This window comes from Lepisosteus oculatus, chromosome 2 (genome assembly GCF_040954835.1).
Source record: "Lepisosteus oculatus isolate fLepOcu1 chromosome 2, fLepOcu1.hap2, whole genome shotgun sequence".
Classification (NCBI taxonomy): domain Eukaryota; kingdom Metazoa; phylum Chordata; class Actinopteri; order Semionotiformes; family Lepisosteidae; genus Lepisosteus; species Lepisosteus oculatus.
The window spans coordinates 73,002,582-73,024,875 of record NC_090697.1 but is presented as its reverse complement, the minus strand read 5'-3'; the positions used below and the strand labels follow the sequence as shown (position 1 = coordinate 73,024,875).

Sequence of the window (22,294 nt, the reverse complement as noted above, 5' to 3'; positions counted from 1 at the left end):
ACCTTGCCTTTAAAAAATTTAAAACTACAATTAAGTTAAAACAAATTACAACAGAAGATACTACAGCTTGGCAAGCCAAGGACTGTCCCAGACTCGACCCTAGTTGCTTAATGATGGTAATGTTTATGGCACTACCCTTGGCACTGCCTGGCACAGTTGGACCTGTGCTTGCCCTCTAGAGTGAGGCGCTTAAAATGAGCCCCAGATGAATGTGTTCTTGATCTTTGCTACAGCTGAGCAGGCCCATCCTTGCCAGTGTTACACAACTTAATTCTATCCACTTCTTCTCAAAAGCAGCCCTGGAGACTGTTGGGCACAGGTAAGTCATGTAGCTCCGATTTAAGCCTGCCCTTTCCAGTTTGTGGATTTTTTTCCACTCTGGGCCAAAACGTTTGAAACAGATGAGCCCCCTTCCCCACTGTCACCTTCAGACACTTATTCTCTGGTGCCGGTCTTGAGAAACAGAAAAACCCAGGTGGCTTGTGTTTAAAAGACCAGCTCCACTAAAGAAGGACAAAACAATGGAGGTTCAACAGAAGAGGACATTTTTGTAACGATAGAGAGGTTACAGCTGGGCTGTGCCAAGACACAGGTTAAAGAAACCAATCTGAGTAAAATTCCAAAAGCTGTTTCAGTGGAAGTGATTCCCCCAAGTCTGCTGGAAAAGTGCATTTGGATTTTAATTCCACCTGAAAGGATGTGCTTTTAAAACAAACAAGGCGGACAGCAACAGAGAAGAAGAAAAAATAAACTAGTTGTGGACAGGCTTAAATTTCCATTAAAATAGCCCGAACTCTTAACAACAAAAAGCGGCTGTGCTGATTTATCTAGATACAGTTTCACAAACTGTGAGAAAAGCGGGATCTTCTCATGACCCTGAGGTACAAACACACACAGAAAGAGTAGGAGAGTCTCTCCCAGATAAACACACAGAGGAGGAGGCGGGGAATGGGTTTCCAAGGAGACCAGGGCAATTGTACCATTACCCTGCATCAATCTGGTGACTTGACTCCCCCCCACAGCCCTCATTTCCTTCACAGGACCTCACTTTTTCAGAATGGCTGCGATGGGCAATTAATTGCCACATAATGAGCCTGCCTTTACAGCCTTGTTTGTGTATAGCCCTTTTCTCCGGCCTTGCAAGGGAGACAATTAAGGAGGTGGAACACCACTGCCGAAAAGTTCGTTTTCCATAAATTAGTAGCCTCTCCCCCTGAGCCGCAGATAAAGGGCTAATTAGTACCCTGAAGAGGCAGTGAGGTTTATGTCTGTGTTTTTTTTAGCCACATAGAAACCTCTGTAAGAGTTCAGACTGACCACACTGCCACACACACTTTTTAAAGCAGAAACCCAAATGTGTGCTGTTGTTTAAGTAAGAAGCAGAAACTATGTATATACAGTAGCTTCCTCCATGTTATGTTTTTCAGAATACCTTATCATCTTCCTGTAGTAACATCTGGGCTGAGGAGTGTAACACTTTTTTCAGGTCTAAACAATGTCTAACTTTGGCAAATATCTTGGCAATAATATAAATATATATAGAACAGCAAGAGTGAGACTTCAATGCTTGTTTATTAAAAAAACTGCTTATAAATATAAATTATTATTCAAAATACCAATCAACCAAATGTAATCATTATTAAACTAGAGAAATGCACATTACGTAGAATATAATACATTAAAGTCGCTGGTAATTTTCTGAATTGCAGAGTAAAGAGAAGCAAATGAAATGGACAAAATGTAATGCCTAATTAACTCATTTCAAAGGTTTAGATTGCATAATTCTATAATTGGTTTCAGAAACCGGTTTGCATTCATGCAGATGTTTGTGAGGCCTACTGTTTCTGAAGGCTCTCCGGACTGTTTGTTCATGTCTGTACTCACAAGGTGGTGTCTGTGACTTGGACCCGCTAAGTAGCCAGTGCCGCCCGGAAATCTGCATGGAAAACCCCACAGTTAATTAAAAATTTGTTTATTAAAGGTTAAGGGAAAGGGGTTTGTTAGCAGAAGGTTTCGTGTTCAAGCTTTGTCTTTGCAACCTGCTGTTTGCTGCCTTGAGTGAAATGTATGAATCTCTTTTGTACTCTTTTAGCTTAGCTGAAAAACTTACTTATTATCGTCACCGACCTGGTTATTTCATTGATTTTTTCTGGTCTCAGAGAATTCTTGCTTGAAACGTTGTTGCTAAATGACACGTCAGGGAAACCCCGTTCCTTCTTGAGCTCTTTAACAAGGGGCGGGACGTGTTGTTTCTGTGTCCCTGTGCTTGTGAACCTGCAGAGGCAGGTGGAAATTCTGGATCATTCCCACGGCTCCCGGATTGTCTTCTCGGATGACACCCTGAACGCACAGCGCTTCTACCCTTCTCCCCCTGCCCCCCAGCGCTGGACTTCTCGGTTCTCCCCAGGGGCAGCAATGACAGAGAACTTTCCCAAACTAGAAGACTTCATCCCCGCTCACCTCTACTCCGATCCTGCCCAGGGCATGGGGCTGTCACCAGGGCTGCCCACCCCACCCCTAAGCCCCTCCCACACTTCTTCCCCTGGTCACGGACATCAGCCAGAGCCGCAAAAAGCAAGTTGACTGCTGCTTCCCCTTCCTTTCTCTCCACTGACTTGAATCCTGTAGACAGTCATGAAACTAGAGCACGTGGGAAGGCACTGGCAGTGCTGGATGTAAAGACAGCTGAGTCAGTTCACTCACATAGAAAGTGACCCCTGCCTTCAAGAGCTTCGCTGCCTCTATGGAGCAGTTCATTTTTTATGCATGTGCTTGTGTTTTCAGAATCCACACTGTGCGGCAATGGCGCACAATATCGCAAGCAGGGTCTGCGCAGCAGACAGACCGGCCCGTGTTTATGCTGGGCTGTCAGCAGACTTAACCACCCTGCCTTGCTCTCAACACTGAAATCGGAATGCAAAACTAGAAACATCTGATAGTCTTTAAATTTGTTTGGGAAACTGCATGAAATTAGAAAGCACTGTCTGCATCCAAATATTGTAAACAGTGGTGAATACACTACAGCCTTATATGATGATGAATTTGTACAATAGTTCTAGGATTTACCGTATATGGGGATAATTCATGACAATTCATTCATGTTTTTATACCTCCCAAAACAAATTGTTCCTAGTTTTGGGACTCAGTTTAAAACCTTGACCTATTGCAAGCATTCCATCCCTGTTCTCTAGGGTAGTGCAGCTCCCATAAATACATAAAGACAAAATAGAGAATAGCAGACAACTTAAATGCATCTGCTGTAGATACAATCATGATATCAGAAAACTGTGCCACCTTGTGGTAACAACAACACATTACACCTAGTCTGGGTGGATTCTGACAAACCACAGTTTGTTCTCGTACAGAAGTTGTCGGTTAATCAATTGAGACAGATAATTTGCTTCTCTGTCTTCCTCTGGATTCAAAATAAAGTGTCCTTCTAAAGCAGATTATATACATGCTTTTCTTTACCTGCTTAGTGTTGTGATATTATAAGCCTGCAGGTTTAGTAGCTTGTTTTCAGCCCGTGAATTACTCATGATTTGGGGAAGCATGGAATAGTAAGCAACAAAAAAAAACTGTTCAAACGTTTCTATAGCAGTTGTCATGTTTTGAGTTTTTAGCTTTTGTTTCACGCTTTCAACTTACAGAACTTGTTGAACTTATATTGTAAGATGAATGTTTTAAGCTTTATTTCTATGAAACCAGGAGCAAGTTTTTAAAGCAAAACGTTTGAAAATAATTACCTTAGCGATTGAGGAAGCATCTTCAAATGATGTCAATTTATGGATCATCAGCACTTCAAGCATTTTGCACACAATTCTTCCACTATACTGTACCTCATCTTAGTTTTAGTCCTGTAATTCTAACCAGGTAACAGAAGGTAACAGAGGAAGAGGCAGGCCTAGAAAGAGATGGATAGATTGTGTGAGAAAAGATATGGAGGTGTGTGAAGTGAGTGAGGAAGATGTGCTCGACAGAGTCAAGTGGAGAAGAGCAACCAAAGCAGTTGACCCCAGGACAGTCTGGGACCAAAGCTGTGAAAAAGAAGAAGAAGAATTCTAACCAGTGCAGCTCCATGTGTCAGCATCTGACTTCTTTGTGTGCTTTTCTCTTTTAGCTCATGGATACCAGTGTGGCTGGCTCCCTCACCCTCAACTTTGGATTCAATGACACCCTGTCCCAGTCATCCAGTACAAGGGTATCCCAAAATGGTACTGACCAACACGTTCTCAAGACGCATGGTACGTCTATAGCAAAATATAGTGAATGATAGAAGAGGGGGTACAGGGGATGAGATCTATTTTCCGGTATCAAAGCCAAAGTTTATTTTTCAAATATTGTTTTTCTGCACTAATATAATGACTCATCGTTTCTCAGTCTGACTGGGGTGGTCTGCTACACAGTGAAACATCGACCGGGGCTTTTTAAAAAAGAGACCCCGGGGCACTTTTTTGCACAAAGGGCTGAACTATTTTGTTGAGAGAACACTGGCTTCTCTCAAGAAACGGTTGGATAAGATCCTTGGATCAATTAGATTAGATCAATTTGATCATTGGATCAATGGTATCAAACTACCAAAACAGCCTCATGGCATTTGTATCTTTTCCTATGTTCTTGTGTGCATGAGTTTATTGTTCCACCATCCTTACATGGGTGGAACTGAGTGTATAGTGCTACCAAAGTGTGATGTAATCGTCTGGGCTCTCTCTCACTGGGAAGGGACACTGCTGAATGGCTCTGGCACAATGCTGGGCACTGCAGGCTGGCGGGACATAAACTCCGCCCCCTGGGGGGGACCTCCAGCACAGATCCTGGGAAGCAACCCTGCCAGCGCCCTGGCACAGACTCCCAGCCTGCACCACAGCAGGCTGGCCTCCGATGGATTCCCCAACAGCATCCTCCAGACAGGACAGGCCCTGGAGAAACTCCCACCCAGTTCCGAGCCAAGGACTCTGTCAGCTCAGAGACCGCCAGGCAACTCTGGGACCCTCCACACAGCGGAGAGGTGGGTGAAGTTTGCTGGCATCGGGCCCGTGGATGAAACAGGGATGCCCATCGCCTCCAGATCGGTAGGTACAGTAGAGCTACGTCTATATATCTATCTTTATATGTCAAGCTGTGGGCAATGGGAGCTATGTTATGGATGCTATTTAATTGGTATTCTTCAAGAAATACCATGCTACAGCTTTTGGATCAGGAAGCTAACTTGAAGTACAAGTTCTACCTTTTTTTTAAATCTATTCCTCTTGATTGGCCATGCAATCTGTTCTAAACAGATAAATCTAATTCTAAACAGGCTAATCTAATTAGCACAAAACTAGTTCTAACAAAAAGCATTATCTGTATATGATTTTTATACCGAGCATGGTCCTCAATATATTAACAACACTTTCCTTTGTTGCTCTGTATCTGAAATTGACTATTTTCCCTTTTATGCAGCTACAGTATATGTCTGTTAAAGTGAGGAACAGGACATCACTTCACTGGTTTGCTATAATAACTGCTTTTAAATGCACTAACTCGCACAGCATTCCACAGGCATTAAACATGCTTAACACTGGAATGGTGTATAAGCATGAATTATGTGGAGCGCCACAGATGATAGGGATAATAATGGCTTCTTTCTTTCCCTTTATCCCTGTTTGAGTTTCTCCCACTGTTGATTTTACAAGACTTTCACATCTTTTCATCAGCTTACAATTTTCTCTTTCCAAGAACTGGGTAAGTTCTCTCCCCGTTCAGAGTTAAGGGATTAAGAAACAAACAGGCCTGGCTGTTGTCTTTTCCCTCTGTGCCGTCTTGCATTTCAGTTCGGCTTTTATTTCCCCTTTCTCTTCCGAGCCATTGTCTCTCCTCGTCTCTCAACTCCCACCCGTTTCGTTTTTTCTCTTTGTACGGCAGAGTGTGAACAAGCCCAGAGACTGGTACAGGAGCATGTTCAAACAGATCCACAAGAAACCAGAAGGTAAGGAGCACTTCCTGGGCTATTTGTTAAGAGAGAATTCCTGTATGTCAGTGGCAGCTGTCAAAAGCGGATCGAAGGCCAGATTACTCCTGGAGCCAGGTAGTGAAGGAAATCCGAGAACTTTTCAGGGCTAATAATGACTCCCAGGCAGTCGGGGTCGCCCGCATTGTGATACCAAAACAGTGGTTTTAGTGGTCTGACACTTCAGTCTTGATTTTCTGACTAGCTGGGTTTTTCACTCAATTGGCCGAACACATTTATTTTTTGTCAGCTGCAGATTTTTAAGTTGCTTATGAAACACAGCAGTTGGAAGGCAACTTCCAAAATGTTTAAAAGCTGAAAAAAATTGAATAATTCAAATTGAATTAATTGAGGGTTTGAGAGCTTAACTTAATTAATTTGACTTCACTGATATTTAACTGAGAACGTGATTGGAATAAACACCAATTGAGCTGGGGGCTGGGGGTCCCCTGGACTGTAACTGGGAACCCCCGTGAATCAAGGTACCATTTCTGTGCTCATAAAATATTCTGAGGCCAAGAGAGCACCTATAAGTGTGATGATTTGATTTCATAATTGGACCCATTGAGAGAACAAAATCAGCTCAAATAAAATCCCAAAGATACTGCAGGAATGTAAGAGTTAAGCTGGAAACTCTTGATGGGTGTTTCAGCCATTAGTCTTGTGATGAGGTTTTGCTACCCCACCTTAAAAAATCTGTTTGGACTGTGTTGATCTCTGTTGTCTCATGGTATCTCAATGCTCCAGGAAGCCGGTGCATTCTCCGTTAATTTGATTTCTCACATTTTGTCCTTCATTGCAGAGTTTGATTTTGATGACAGTGGGCCTCGTTCTCCTGATGGTGAGTACTCAGAATAAACATGTCAACACAAGCAGTTATAACCTGCTTCCTATAACCCGGGTATAGATTAGGTTCAAAGGAGGGCTTTTCTTCTGAGGTAAGGAGTACAAAACTGTATCCTGATGAAGCCTTAGCCCTGGGGTATCCAACCCTGATCCTTGAGAGCCCCAGTTAGTCTGCTAGGTTATGTGTTTCTGAATTTAGGGAACATCTTTAAATTATTGCTAAATTAAGCAAGTCCTGTATTCAGTTAGAAGAATTGTGGTCCTTAAGGACTGAGGGCAACTAAGACTTTATTCCTAAATGATTATTCAATTTCTTAATTTAACAAATCACGTGCTTACCTCATCATAATTCAATTGTTCAGAGACTTTAGAAATTGTTGATGTAATGGTGTTCTGTAAATCGTGCTGCACTGGACTTTCCGGGACCAGGACTGGACCCTCCTGACTTAGCTGAATCATCCAGTCTTTGGAGTGGTTCTTACAGGGCATCCCAGGAGGCCTTGCCTGGATTTGGTTGGTCTCAAGGATGATGGGAGTGCCCGGTCTTGTTGGGTAGGCAATAAATGCAGAAAGGCCCTTGGGTGGGGTGACCTTTGTGTTCTGTTTTTATTTCAGAGCTTCACACTATCACACTAACCCTTAGTTGCCTAACTGATGATACTGTTGATGGCTGCATTTTACCAGTCAGAACTGGGAAATTTGCTTTAACGGATGTGCCAATGTTTCCTACTGTAGATCTAAACCATTTGCTATGCCAGGACAAAAAGCAAAGAATTCAGATCAAACCAACTGTAATTTGGGCAGAGCAAATATTCATACATATTTGATAATAATGCCTCCAGGACTTACTGACTCTTATGAAAAGGGGAAGAGGATTGCCTATGTCCATGGCAAAGGCAGGGCATTCTATTAACATCTCCTTGGGAAGACAGAACCTCTTATAGTACAGTGCCTGCTGTACAACTCCCATGGTCTGAATCCTGTGGTCTAGACTGGATATTGAATACTCCTTATGGTTTCATTCAGCTCCACTTTAAACAGCTTAGCAAACTGCTGAATTTTAGTTTTTTGGCCTCCTGCTTAAAGTAGGCTAGGTCTAGTTCTGCTGATTGAAAGACAATTGAGTTCACTGGTCTCCAAGGGGAAGTGGCTACAGTATCACATTTTTCTTTTTACATGTACTGTATATACTTTAGTGACCATTCCTTTTCAAGTCAGGCTTTGGTCATCTACCAGTATGTCACAGACAAGATTGACAGGCATGTTGCAATTATTTCCTTCCCCAACTCCTCCAGCTCTCCTTATTGAGTACCACCATAGGAAAACAATATCCCTTCCACGACATTCCTCTGGGATTCACTTAAAAGCTAAATACATAGAAGAAGTATGTATAGAAGAAGCAGAAAAGCAACTTATAATATTTTGCTATTCTTGAAAAGCTTTACTTCTTATTTTATTTCACTAAGAACACCATTTTCCCAGGAAACAGTGAAAGCAGAGTCACCACTCATTTCCTGGCTAACAGCTTTGTTTCACATTGATGCCTTCTGCACTGCTCCAGGGGAACCCTGTACCTCCAGGCGCCTCTCTCCTCTTGAGACGGTAGACAGACGCAGCTCGGACGGAGACCCCTTCGCCCGCACTCTGTACGGCTCCCTTCCTGACTGGTAGGTGGCCACGAGCGTAAAGTCACACAGCTGTTCCAGCTCCATCCTTCCAGGTTGGAGAAGGCTTGGGACAGCCTCACTGCTCTGTCTTTAATCACACGGCAAAGCAACAACGTTTTGAGCCGTAAAAAGCTGCTCACATCTTCGACACCACTGTGAGTCTATGCAGGCAGTATTTTTCCTGATAAGTACACCAGTGGAATGAAGGTAAGAGCTTGAAATTCTGTCCAGTTGGAAAGTTCTCCTTTTTGTTTTTGCTTTCAGTTCTACTTAATTGTTTAAAACCGAATATAGTGCTGTGGCACTCGACCCAGGGGACCTAGTCGATTATCCCAGGAGACCTAGTATAGGGAGTGTGCACCAGGATTTGAGGGGATCTCAGGTTAGCTAGGATCCTCAGTCGATTGAACACAGGTGGCCTCCGGACATTAATAATAATAATTATTATAATAATTGCTCACACTTTCTGGACACTCCACTCAAAGCGCTTTACAGGTAATGGGGATCCCCTCCACCACCACCAATGTGCAGCCCCACCTGGATGATGTGGCAGCAGCCATAGTGCGCCAGAACGCTCCCCACACATCAGCTGTCAGTGGGGAGGAGAGCAGAGTAATGAAGCCAATTCATAGATGGGGATTATTAGGAGGCCAATGGGAAATTTGACCAGGATGCCAGGGTTACACCCCTACTCTTTTCGAGAAACGCCCTGGGATTTTTAATGACCACAGAGAGTCAGGACCTCGGTTTTACGTCTCATCCGAAGGACGGCGCCTGTTTACAGTATAGGGTCCCCGTCACTATACTGGGGCATTAGGACCCACATGGACCGCAGGGTGAGCGCCCCCTGCTGGCCCCACTAACACCTCTTCCAGCAGCAACCTTAGTTTTTCCCAGGAGGTCTCCCATCCAGGTACTGACCAGGCTCACACCTGCTTAGCTTCAGTGGGTTACTAGTTGTAAGTTGCAGGGTGATATGGCTGCTGGCATGTGACGTTGTGACATTGTCAGAATGTGACATTTGTTATCTGTGGCTTTGTGGCATGATCAGGAAGGACAGGTTGTATTTTCTGATTAGATAAAACAAATATATATATATATCTGACCATAAAGGTGAGAAATGTTTTCACATGACAACAATCATTCTCTTTTTATTAATTCAAAGTAAGTAGCATTTGTTCCTCTGTATGGGGGTTTGGTGCTCTTGGATCTCAGAGATGCATACTGTATGCTGGATATTGGATCTAGCTGAAAGGAAAAGACATGGGACAAGGAAAACAAGATAAGATCTGTCAGGACAGGCAGGAGCAAGGAATCCACGATAAAGCAGCTGTGCTTCTTGTTTTTAAGGAGTGAGCTGGGGCCTGGAAACACACAAACAGTCCAAGGCAAACAGCCCCCAGAGCCAAAGAGCATATTCGACTACGAACCAGGAAAGACTTCGACTCTGGGAAGCGAAAACCAGGTAAGATGACTTGCTCTCTCGCAGCATTTCACAATCACCATTGTTCCTGCACCGGTAACAGCGTGGTTTTCACATGGATACGAATGATTCAGCGTGATTTGGTGAAGTCTGACTGAGACATCCAGATCATTTCCTGAATATATTTTATAGTCCCAACAACCCATTCTACAACCCATTCTATGTAAACCTTGTGAAAAGCCATATCTCTGGAGATCCCAAAACAGGTTTTGAAATCCCATTGTGGCCTAGTTGTTAAGCTGACCTCTGTCTAAAAACCATGCTTAAATGTGAGCACAGTCAAGCTACTTGGTTAGAGGTTGGACTACTGCTTTTTCCCCAGGAGTCTTATGCTAAAGAACCCCAGAGAACCCCAGTTAAATTCGGGGGGTTGAAGCAATGTCCTGCTGTATACTGACAGGATGAGAGAACTGAATTTGTTTAGTCTTAAACAGACAAAACTATAATACAAGTATTGAAAATCCTCAGTCAACCAGTGGATGTCAGTAGAATAAACAGCAAAATGCCAACCAGAGAACACAAGTGAACACTAGGAAAAAGTGCATTTAATGGCAAGGAGACACCTTTTTACTGCACGTGAAGGTTGTTCAAGTGTGGAACAAGCTACCCAGTCATGTTGTTGAAGTCTTTACGATGACATCCTTGAATTGATTAGCTATTGACCAAAGAACGGTCCAGATGAGCCAAATGGCGTTCTCTCATTTATAACCATTCTTATGTTCCTATATCAATGTCTTAACTCTTCGAAAATAATATTTCTTCCTAAAATACCTCTAAAACAAAATGCAAAGCTGCTCTATTTAAATTAAAAAGTGCCTATTTAAATAGCAACCAAACCTCTAGAGAAAATATATACTGCAGGACAAAAAACTGCTCCTTAGCATTCTACAGAGAACTGTTTTACTTGAAAGTACAGGAAACGTAAAGATTTCGAAAATGCATAGTGACTATGCAGATTGGACAATTATTAGTGTTCTATTCATCGGTTTTGCATTCATTGCACTACTGTTAAAATTTGCCTTTGCTGTACCCATTGGGTTGGGCAGCAATACCAGGATAGCTGCTGGTGCTTTGTCTAGTATAAACAAGCTCCTGTTGCCTAGCTGTCTGACGGTGTGGACGAGCCCAAGCTTGTGCTACCTGCCTGCACAAGGGCTAAAATCACAAAATCTTGAGCCTGTTCACCAAATGCAAGAAGGGATCCTGCAGGTTTATTCAGTGAAGAGTGTGGAATTTAAACTGACAAATTTCACCAGTGATCTTGGGATTTTGTGGGTGTTGTCATTTCCATTAAAGATTAGGAACTGTAAGCTGATTTAAGCATGCTCTTCAATACAGCAGCGCTAAAAGACCCAGTGTACACCCTTGTGCTACTAATTCCAGACATTTCCTAAACTAGATTAGTATTAAGGTCTGGATCCTGATTAAATTACTAGATACTCTACATTTATTTGGTAGTAATAGTTTTATTGAAAATAAACACATATCTAAACATCCATTTCTATGAAAAAGAGTCAGCTATTTTTGGAATCCTTACAATGGCTTTGTGTAGGTCCCAGATATTTAACCATATTGATCAATTCTTCCTGCTACTATATGTTGTATAGGGATATGCAATTCAGTATATGACCTTCAAGCCACGCTACATTAGGTACCATTTGAAATCTCTACATTTTTTCGGAAGCTTATCATTTGCCCAGGCAATATGGAGAAGAAAGGGCTTCATTTGGGAGTGCTTTAAATGATTCCTGTCAACATCCCACATCTACAAAAAAGTGGCTATTTAAATAGCAATTGGATATGGCTATTTCTGTCTGAAAAAAAGACATCATTGTTCCATACCCTATATTAGTCTGAACCTGGGTGAGTTGTCCTGTGATTCAGATTATCTCATTAACTGATTGTAGGTATCTAACGCTGGGTAGAACATTCCCTGATTTAATTTCTGTAGCTGTTTCCTGTTTCTTCACATAGAGAGCATAGCATCATGATAACGCAATCATGATTCACCGGCTGGTTTTCACAGTCCATATCAGGTGTTGTATTCTCAGGAGATTACCTCATAGTCTTTGTGTTGTTTTCATTGCGGAGATGGAGCTGGCTGTGACAACAGCTTTGGCATTGAGACTACCTCATCATATAGTATAAAGGAATTTCAAGGGAAAAACAAACTAAGAAAATTGCAGCTATGTTTTTTTCATCTTCAGCATTTCGTCTGCTATAAAGTGCTTGCTTGCTCCATGTCCTTTCCTGTGTTTCGCTGTGAGTCTTTTGGCAGGTTCAATTCAACAGACTGAATTATACAGTCTAACCTGCACATTTTCATTCCTATAAAACAACCAGATTTTTGACCTCATGCAATATAAGCCTCAGGCGGTCCCAGTCAGACTGTTAAGGGTTTCCTCAGAATATGTATGCAGGATGGAATCTGCCTTCTGTCTTTGCTGAATTAATACTTCAATCACTAGTATAGCATTAAAAGAAGGAAACCAGATTTGAGAGACAGCTGTTTAAGAAGGTAAAGTGCCAGATTTGGAAGAGCAACTTGTTTCTGTGATGGGATGGAAAGTATTTGCAAGCCGCCGTTGAGCAAGCTGTGTCTGGGAATGTATTCCATTCCAGAGGGCAGTCCAGTAATCCTGCTTTTCTCACTTCTGTACCTCAGAAGGAAGAATCTCCAAAACATCTTTTGAAGGAGCCTCGCTTGCTGCCTATAGAGGTGAGTTTCAGATGTGTTGACTAGAAACCTGACCTTCTGTGGTTTGTCGGAAAGAGAAGATTGAGAAAACTGAAGTTTTCTTGAGCAGCTCTTTTGTTTCACACTGTCGACTACATTTTAAGGGTCTTCAAAGGTAAAAGGCCTCCGCACAGAGAGAAGAGTGACATTTTAAAACTCCGGGGTACGTTAGTGTTGCCTGGTAACAGCTTACTGTTGTTTTCAACTGGTGAGGGTGGCAATGAACTTGAAGTTTGATCATCAGATTGATAGGAGATTGCTCCAGATCTCTTGAGCTGCGCAGTGTGAAAAGTGGAGTTGTAATAGGTTCTGGTTCTGTGCTTCTTCAATCATCCTGTTAAAGAAAGAGATCAACTACAAAAAAAAACCCTGAATAGACATTTTTTGGTTCAGTTTGAGGATGCAACGTGGCATGTCGGTAGGAATTGTAGCTCTTGGATCTAAGTCTTAGTTCCAATCTGGAGTGGAGTTTGCATTTGTTTTCCCTATGACTGGGTGGGTTTCTCTCACAATTCAAAGAGATGCAGCCTGAGTTAATTGTTGTCTCTAGGTATGTCACAAAGGAATCTATTTAACCTCCCTTTTTAGAAACATGGCAGAATGACTCCCACACTCAATGATCTGAGGATGTTTGGGTTTTTCCACATCTGATTTTAATTATTAACATGAACGAATTATTTAATAATAAAACACTTGTGGAGGTGTTTCTTAATCATTTGGTAATATTTTCTGAAATGTTTAAATTGTTGTGCCACTTTTCGTTGGCGCTGGAAACATTCTGGTGAAATATCTGCATTGGGCCCTGTGGGCTCTATGAAACTTAACTGTGGATCATTATTGAGTATTATGTTACTGCTGCATTTCTAAAAAGACCAAAGGGAACTAATCACTGTTGTGTTTTACGGTGGTTTACAGCAATCACAGGCCTGTTAACTGTGGTTTGGGATTTTGGATGTTAATGTGTGTTTCCTGTGTAATCACTGTCCCTTCTCTCACCTGTTCCACCCCATGATGCTCTGGCCAGATCACCTTGGCCAAAGAGCTGAGGCAGTTTGAGGCCGAGCTGGACTCGGAGATCCAGGGCCTTGAGAGGCGCCTGTCTCAGAAACGGGAGCGCCGAGGCCAGGGTGAGGTACTGAGCCCATTGTGTCTTCTGTGCCAGAGGAAGCGCACGCTGCACGCTGCACGCCGCACGCGGCCACAGGCTCGCACGCCAATCAGATCACCCCCCCCAGAGAGATACAGCAAGGAGGCGGGCCTCTCACAGGGTCAGCCAGGCCAGGCAGTCCAGCCGGAGCTAGCATGGGGCCATAGCCGCCAGCCAGCAGTGTAGCACATTCACATCAGTCCCACGCTCCCGGCATTGCGTCTCTGACTGGTGCGCACTGCTTCACAGAGGCGCGCTCGCTTCACGGCTTCAGAGCCAGTGGTTTGGAATCCCAGCCGGGGGCATGGAGCAAGTCATATGTGAGAGTCCTGGGAAACGGGGATGATGGGTTTCAAAACTGAGCAACTGTCTGTTCTGAAAGAGACACATTGTGCAATTCATTTCTGATCCAGTTTCTTTCCGAGCGTTTTGGTCAAAGTGATTGCTGGATGCTGGCCTCTCAAACAACCCCTAGGGCATCGCAGGGCCTTCTGATTTGTGCTCCAGCTACTTAATTAGAAGAGGTGTTTGAAGAACTGGCCACATTTAACTCTCTGTGGGATATTATAAAAGAATGGCCTCATTTAATTATCAATGAAGTAATAAATATTTCAAAGAGAGAAAATGTATTAATTAAGTAATTGAGACCTCAAGTTGGGATGAAATCCAGAAGAACCCAAAGACCTTTTAAGACTAAAGTTTGAGATGGCCACTCTGGGCTGGTCTAATGCTGTATTTCTCTGGGGAAGAGAACACAACTGTACTCTGATCACACGCTGCTTGATTTTGTTACAAATGCAATCTTGGCTGTCTCGGAAGCTCACGTGCATGCCTGCCCAATCCCAGCTTGTCTAATATGACAGAAACTGAAGGATCCTGTTGGATGAAGCCAATCTTGTTTTCTGGATAAAGCGTCTGAGCTGGCATTTCGATTTTCTGGGTGCCTTAAACCAACTGCTTTCACAATTTCTATTAATCATGAAGCCAAGGTTAATGATGAGCACAGCAAAAAACAATGTACAACAAACCTGTCTTGCTTTCCAGTCTTTTTTGCACTTTTTTTTTTACAGAAGCATGAGAAGGACATCTAACACCAGGGCTTTTTTGTGATTTTATTAGACCATGTTCCATTTAAACTGAGCTTTAAATCCCTTTGCTTATTTGCTGTGATGAATGTGCAATAATTTTGCAATTGTGCTTTGGTTTTCCTCTACACTGTACACTCATATTCCTTGCCTTCATAGTTTTTTTCCTATATCTCAACAGCCTTAGCCTATGATAATACTATGCCATATTACAGCACTGATAATTATGTACTGTGATATTATTTTCTGTAGCATTCGTGTAGCAATGCAAAACATGAGTATGGTAATACCCTTGTAAGGAAAAATTGTGGAAAATCTCAGTATGTGCTCATAACTATCCAATAGATTTACTATGGTAAATGTCCAAAAGGATTTGATGCTTTCTTCTAGCAGTGTCTACTCTGCACTGGATTGGGTGACACATGGGCTCAATGCCCCCAGATTTGGGAAGCGGATTGTGAAGTTGTCTCCTTCATGTCTTCACCCCTGTTTCTCCTTCTCCTTTCCCCCCCTCCTTTTTTCCTTTGCAATTGTTAAACCTAATCTCTTCAACCCACATTTTGACTATTTTGCAGTCCTGATTATATCCTCCCTCTTCTCCAGATTCTAATAGTTCTTTTGATCTTGTTTCTTGTGTCTCTTCTCCTCTCTCCTGCCAAATCCTGTTGTACTCTGCCTGCATACCCTTTCTGCGCGAGTCCTCTGTGTGGTACTACTCTGTGGAGCATAGGACCCAGGGGAGTGTTCTTTCCCTATTTGGGAGTGTCTACGAGGAGCAGGCTTCTGATCTGCTGGGATTTTCTCTGCTCATTTCCACAAGGGGATAGGCTCCTTGGAAGTTTCGGTCTGAGCTCCTGTTTTTTTTTTTTCAGAGAGCGGGGAACAATCAAAGCCCAGCTAAAGTCCAACCAGCAACCAACACACAGGACAGCAGGTGAGTCCTAGTCTGAACAGGTTCCCTGGCTTGTATCAATGTTGACTGTATAGGCATGAAATTGGAGCAAAGCTTCTCTTTTGGGGAAGATCCTAAAAGGCTGGTATTCTTCATCTTAAAGCTGAATCTTTAAGCATGTTTTGTAAGAAGGGCAGAAGGTTTCATCTGATGTTTCAGGAGATGCTGTGATTTTCATTTTAGGATTTAGATTGTCTATTTTTAAAGTTATACTACTGGCTTTAGACCTATAATTGTCTCCAAACAGATTCATAAGTGACTCCATAACTTTAAAAGGCAGGGTGTTGTACAGTGGATCAGACACTTGTTACATAATGTGGAAGCAGCTTTTGCGGATGGATGTATTAAATTTGCTTTGAAGTTTAAAACAAATAACATAATTTATGTTTCTTACTGATTAACCAACTGTTTACTCACCAATGAAGTGAACATGGAGTACAGTACTGTAGTTTAACAAACCCAGGCTAGAATATGACCTAACTTATAGTAAAATGATATATCATCTTTGGTTCTCTTACACCATCAATATAGAGAAGACAAATATTAAAACATCCTTATCTGTGTGATTTACACTTCATGCATTTTGTAAAGCATTTTGAGGGCAGTGATTTGGCAGCTTGCACTACTGATCAATCATTATGATTGTGATCAACACAATTACCATGATTGTGATAGCTGCAACTGTTTTTGAGAGGTTAATTGTGGAATTCTATGTTAAGATGTGGATAGTAAAGCAGTCAGGGAAAAGTCATAATGTAAAATTTTAAATTAAACCTCTTTTCCCTCCTTAGTTTGTTTCAGATCTTTTTTTTAAGTATTCAGAAAGCCTTTTACATTTGCATATGCAGTGCCTTTTTGAGGTACTGCATTTGAAGAGGAAAAATCCTGATGTTACAAACAGAGAAAATAAAATAATGTTAAACTGCTTTGAGGCACTTTTAATTTGCATTCTGAAAATCTGATGCAGACTAATGCAATTTTATTGGGTTGGGTTTTATTGGGTTTTTCTGTTTAGGAGGGGAATATTTGTAAGCATGGTGTGTTGAGTGAATATTCTTGTGTCTTTTAAGCTGCTTATTTTGCAATTGAGAATTGTATTTGTTGTCAGCAGTTTATCATCTCATGTATTAACAGTCGGAGGTTTCTGATATGTACTTCTGGTACTTCTCTTTAATATGGTTTAAGGCCACAATTCTACTTAAAATGGAAAGGAAGCTGTTAAAACTGGTTAATTAAATGGCAGCAAATTTTTAACTTTTTCTTAACTTTGTCTCGGTGCCATTCAGCAATAGCAAGATCATATCTTCTAAATTGCTCAAGTTCAACTCTCCAAAGCCAGTTAATATACCAGGTGTGGTTATATGAACAGAAATAAAACGGATCTGACTTTTCACTCTCACAATCGCATTTCTGGCAGCTTTCTTTGTTGCTTGACCAAGATTTTTAAAATACAGCTTGTTATGTATTTTACTGCATTCCCAAAAGTTTGCTTGCCTTTGAAATAAAGTAGGTCATGTGAATTAGTTTCCACTTGAACACATATACACACCCTTGACCCAAAATGAGTTAAAGAAGTTGGAGAAATTTCTTTGTTTATTCCAGATTCTTCAAGAAATATAATCATTTTGTGCTCTATTATAACCATCAGATTGGTGCTGTTCTGCTCAGAACACTTACAGAACAACTCAATGTATTGCACTGCCACCTAAGGAAGGCTGTAAGATTATTGCCAGTATTGTCCTTATGGGTTTGACTTCTCACTTTCTGCCTGGCTGGCCTCTGAGATGTCAAACTTTGCTTTGGCACCAATTTTACACATATCATTCCTGCAGGTTACCTGTGGGAATCCAAATGTATTTTTGTTTTAAAGGTTCTTTCAGTCCTCCAGTCTGTCAATACTGAGCCGAGATTCTTAAAGGAGTTTGATGTTGCTTTCTGTTCACTGCGCACTGTGTGATCCAAGAAAGGCTTTAGGTTGGCGAATATGGACACTGGCTTTTTTCAATTCATTTCCACTTTAAAATATTCTTCCTGTTAAATCACACTACGGCCCTATTTCTCAGATGGCCTTTCAAAGATGAGAGGGTTGTAACTGTGTTACTTGGTGAAAGTGCAGAACTTCCAGCAATTTTAATCCAGCAAAGTTGGTAGCACCATATTTAGGCTGTTTTAAGTTCCAGTTTTGAGCAATTCTCCTTTTTAACAAACAGGACAAAAAGAGCACATGCCCACGCCCAGATTTATTATTCTACCACAGAAATGGAGATTCTTAACCCCTCCTCTGTTCCAATCCAAATCTGACACAGTATTAATGGGCAGCTCTGTACATCTTTTATTGCTAGTGTCAACACCCAGCTATCTGTGGATTTTTTTTATGATTACATGCTTGGGACAGATGTTACCTTTAAGCATAATATCCCAGGAACGCTGCAGCTTTAAGAAACCCTCTCAAGTTAATGGTTGAGCTTTTGGATGCACGCCCACATACCTGGCCTCTGTTAACCTTCCTAACAGACTCCTTAAGCCGATTACGTTTTTCTCCTGTTTGGCTTGTTGTTTTTTTTCAGCAGGAATAGAACACTTAAACAGCCCTGGGGGGTGGATTAGAGATTTTTTCAAACAACCGGAGGCCCTGACACTGTCCTGGGGGTCAGCGCCATCCCAGTTTCTGTCAGCTGTGCTTCCTTCCAGTTTGATGTGGAGCCAGTTTTGGCTCCTTAAAGGGAAACTGCAGTCCCAGTTTCTATGACAGGTCATTAAATATTGGTAACAAAGTAAATGAATTGACGAATCTCAAAGTTAACAATTAATCAAGATTCTAAATTAATCACAAAATCAAGAACTCTGAGCAAGTACTGTGTCTCTGCCATGTTGTCGCAAACAAAACAGAGGATTGAATCGGCAGAAGGTCAGTCTTTTTCCTTTTCCAAGGGGTATTCAACTAGCCAACAGATGGGTAATAAACACGGGAACTGATGTAGGTCCCATCAATAAGTTTCTCAACGAGATGAATAAGTGAATAAGTGCAGGTTATGTAGCAGAAATGTTACTATTTGATCTGGATGTTGAGTTGACAAGTAGTATTTGTCGACAAAAACCATCTCAAAGTCGAAATGTTGCATTCAATTCAATTAAGCTCATTCAAATCGGCAGTCTAGATAAAGTATTTAAAAAACACGTCGCATTGTATGTGTCGCTTTCATAACATCATATAAAAATGAATACAGTAGCAAAATTTGCTTGCTTATTGTAACAGAAATAGATTGTTTTTCAAATATTGTTAATTTGGGATGTGGCACGTATATTGAAATACTACGCTTTGGAGTTTACGTGATTATGAAGACTGACGATTTGATATGAAATATGTAATATGAAATACAATATATTTTAATTTCAGATATTGAACCAAAACTTGTGCTCAAGCCAGGTGCTCTTCCTACAATGTTTGCCCATAAAAAAAAATGATTTAAGGAGAATGCAGTGAGAGGGTGATATCAGTGCTTAATATAAAAATAGAAAAAAGCTACCTTCGCGATTTAAGTTCCTTTTTATTAGTTATGTTTAAGACCTAAGTTAACATCCATTAAATATGGTTTACAACTAAGAGCAATATTTCTGTCGGATTTAAAGAGATACTGTACAGTCAATACAGTGTAATAAGGCTGGTTCGCGCCTTCAGACGTTTTGTTGCCTTGTTCTGAAATGCAGTCAATGACAGCAATATGGCTCTGCACGTATCGGATATTTTGTCGATTTTGTGATCTAAATTGGAGGTTTTACACATTACCAGGTGCTTTATACTTTAATTGTGGTTTGAAATGAGCTCATCAATGCCAATCTTTATAACTGCAAAAGAGGGCAGTTAGGAGAGATTCCTGCCCGACAACCTTTTGGTTGCCAAGGTGTCTGAAATTGAACCCAGTCAATAAATTGACCCAGAGGTCAATCAAGGAATAGGACTGTGTGCCTGTGCTCTAATGTTTCCCCTTAGTGACTCATTGATTCAGTCCCACTAGGCTGGGAATCGACACCAACAGTGTCAGCGTGGTTGATACTTTCAATGCCTTTCTTATGGCTCAGGCACAAGGTAGTCAAGAGAAGCCTTGTTTTGCAAATTAATATCTGACCAAAGTCATATTTTTCAGTTCTAGTAAAATTAATACCTCCAACTACTATTTGATAAAAACAACAATTCTTTCCTTGAAAAGGTTGAACACTTCTTCTCTGGTCTAAAAGGACCCATTTTTGAGTGCCACACCAGAAATGGCATTTGGTGAGCACTCAGAACCAAACTTGATCTCACACTGTAAAGAATGCTCAAATTGTCAGTGTTAGGATCAGACATGGATCAGCTGCAGTCTCGTGAGCCACTCAGAGTTTGTTGTAAAATTTCTTCTGAACTTCAGGTCAGATCAACAACTCACCTTTTGTTTTACACAGTGATCTTAGTCCTCTATTCAATTATTTCCTGGAAACTACAATCCAAAAAATGAGACAATGTAGCTAAAAACTGTTGATTAAAAAGTAATATGCAAAATAAGAGTTTCAGCTTAAGACATTTTAATACAGTTGTATTATTGTTGGGTCTTTTTTATCTTGCATTCCAAGCAGGAAAAGGGTTGTCAGCCAGGAAGAAGAGCCAGTGCTACATTTCTTACCAATTGCTCGACACATTCTTGGGCTCTTTCAGATTTGGTTGGTTAAAATTAGAACGTGTGTGATGTTTTAGTATTTTCTGAGCCCTACCTCAACAACCCCTTCCTACGGGTGGCAGTGAATGTTTCTCATGAGAAGGTGATTCACAGTAGAAAATGGAAATTTAAAGGGGAATTGATTTTTTTACTTGTTCATTTTGGATATGGAGTTTATATGGAGATGGAATATCTAGACCAAAATTTGCATTTGATCCTAACACAACAAGAATAATATCTATTCTACCACCTGGGTTTTAAATGTATATTGTTGAAAGCTGAAAGAGGCAGCATGACTTGTAGCAGGGGTTTGAGTTTGAGTTTTGTTTGAGGTGTGGGGTGGGGTGTTCGTTCTAATAATGTAAATCTGGTAGCAGGTTGGAAGAAAGCGACGTCCAGAGGTCGTATGTTTCAAATTTATTTTAACTTTATTTATTTATCCTTTTAATTTAGCCTGAGTATAAACTGAGCCAGTGACAGTTAGACATAAAGCGTGGGCGTCTGTATTTTCAATCATTTAAAAACAAATCTCTAATGAGGCTACCTGTCAAAAAAAGCCTTCACTAACACCCCCAAATCAGATGGAAAAAAATAGAAAAATATTATTGTTTATTAGTACCAGATGCTCCATGGGGTGTTTAAAAGTTAGCTGAATTCCAGAGTACTTAGGGAAAGAGCTATAAAGTGCAGTAAAAGAATGTATTTTGATATGCGCAGTTGCCCAATATGTGCATGGCTTCACTCCTTTATTTTTGGCCATTTGGGCTCATTCCAAGACACTAATAGCGTAACATGGACAATAAAACACACCCTTTGTAAAATAATAACAACAATAATAATGAGTAATTAAGAATTACTCTTGAATAATAAAGAGTGCATCATTTTAAGCTGTCAGATGTGGGCATGCGGTCTTTAACAGGGGTATCATCTGGATTTCCTGTTTTGTTTTTTATTTCTCATATGCTTCAGCTGGTCATGTCATGTCATGTCATTTGCCAAACCTGCTTTGCACCATACGGTGCTTCAGCTCGTATCATATAATATTTCATGGCTGTCTACTTGCCAGTTCTTAATGTTGCCAAAAGCCTCTTTCTTTCAGAAATCTCATGTGTCAACAGGCACTTTACTTGCCAATGAGACTGACTTCATGAGCCTCTCTCTTGAGTCTACACATGTAGCTTCACAGTCTGATTCATTGCTCTTTTTCTCCCAATTCCCTTTCAGATTTGCTCTTATTTAAAGGGGGAAGGATATCAGTGCTGCACAGGGTTCAGTATAAAATTGCGTTATATGTGTGAAACAGTTATTAACACCCTACATGAATATATTTTTGTTTCCAAAAGGGAATACAGCACACTGAAATTGTGAAGTGTAGAACAAAAGACTTTGTTGGCACTTTCACAGGCTCTCTTTGTACATATTAGGGGCTGGTTGGGGTGGACCCTAATCATCAACAACCTTATCAGTGCAGTTTTGTTCTTCCTCTTTCCTGAATTTGGAATCAGTTGACTCTCAGCAGAGCTCACAGCTCCAGAACCTGTACTGCACAGGGAGTGTAGGCAACTATACATAACTATACATAACTCCCCCAGCATGGCATTCATCATCTGGCACAGTGTGAGCCCCAGAGGGGCGTAGTGGAAGTGTGCTTTGATTGGTGGAGCATCTAGGCACCTGGACAAGGTGCTGTTTAAGAC

The 22,294-nt window shown here is 41.3% G+C and overlaps 1 protein-coding gene across 6 annotated transcripts in view; it reads left to right on the top strand.

The window, feature by feature from the left end:
* Positions 1–22,294, top strand: part of sorbs3 (sorbin and SH3 domain containing 3) — a 62,212-nt gene that overhangs the window by 29,981 nt on the left and 9,937 nt on the right. For 3 of the 6 annotated variants that reach the window (XM_015362411.2, XM_015362295.2, XM_015362368.2), the window contains 10 exons: positions 2,281–2,574; positions 4,121–4,244; positions 4,723–5,072; positions 5,905–5,968; positions 6,792–6,830; positions 8,397–8,502; positions 9,853–9,967; positions 12,651–12,704; positions 13,747–13,854; positions 15,827–15,888. In XM_015362411.2, coding sequence (XP_015217897.2) covers positions 2,281–2,574; positions 4,121–4,244; positions 4,723–5,072; positions 5,905–5,968; positions 6,792–6,830; positions 8,397–8,502; positions 9,853–9,967; positions 12,651–12,704; positions 13,747–13,854; positions 15,827–15,888 — 1,316 coding nt within the window. The remainder of the gene's footprint in view (positions 1–2,280; positions 2,575–4,120; positions 4,245–4,722; positions 5,073–5,904; positions 5,969–6,791; positions 6,831–8,396; positions 8,503–9,852; positions 9,968–12,650; positions 12,705–13,746; positions 13,855–15,826; positions 15,889–22,294) is intronic. The other 3 variants (XM_015362541.2, XM_015362601.2, XM_015362479.2) reach the window with 2 other exon arrangements.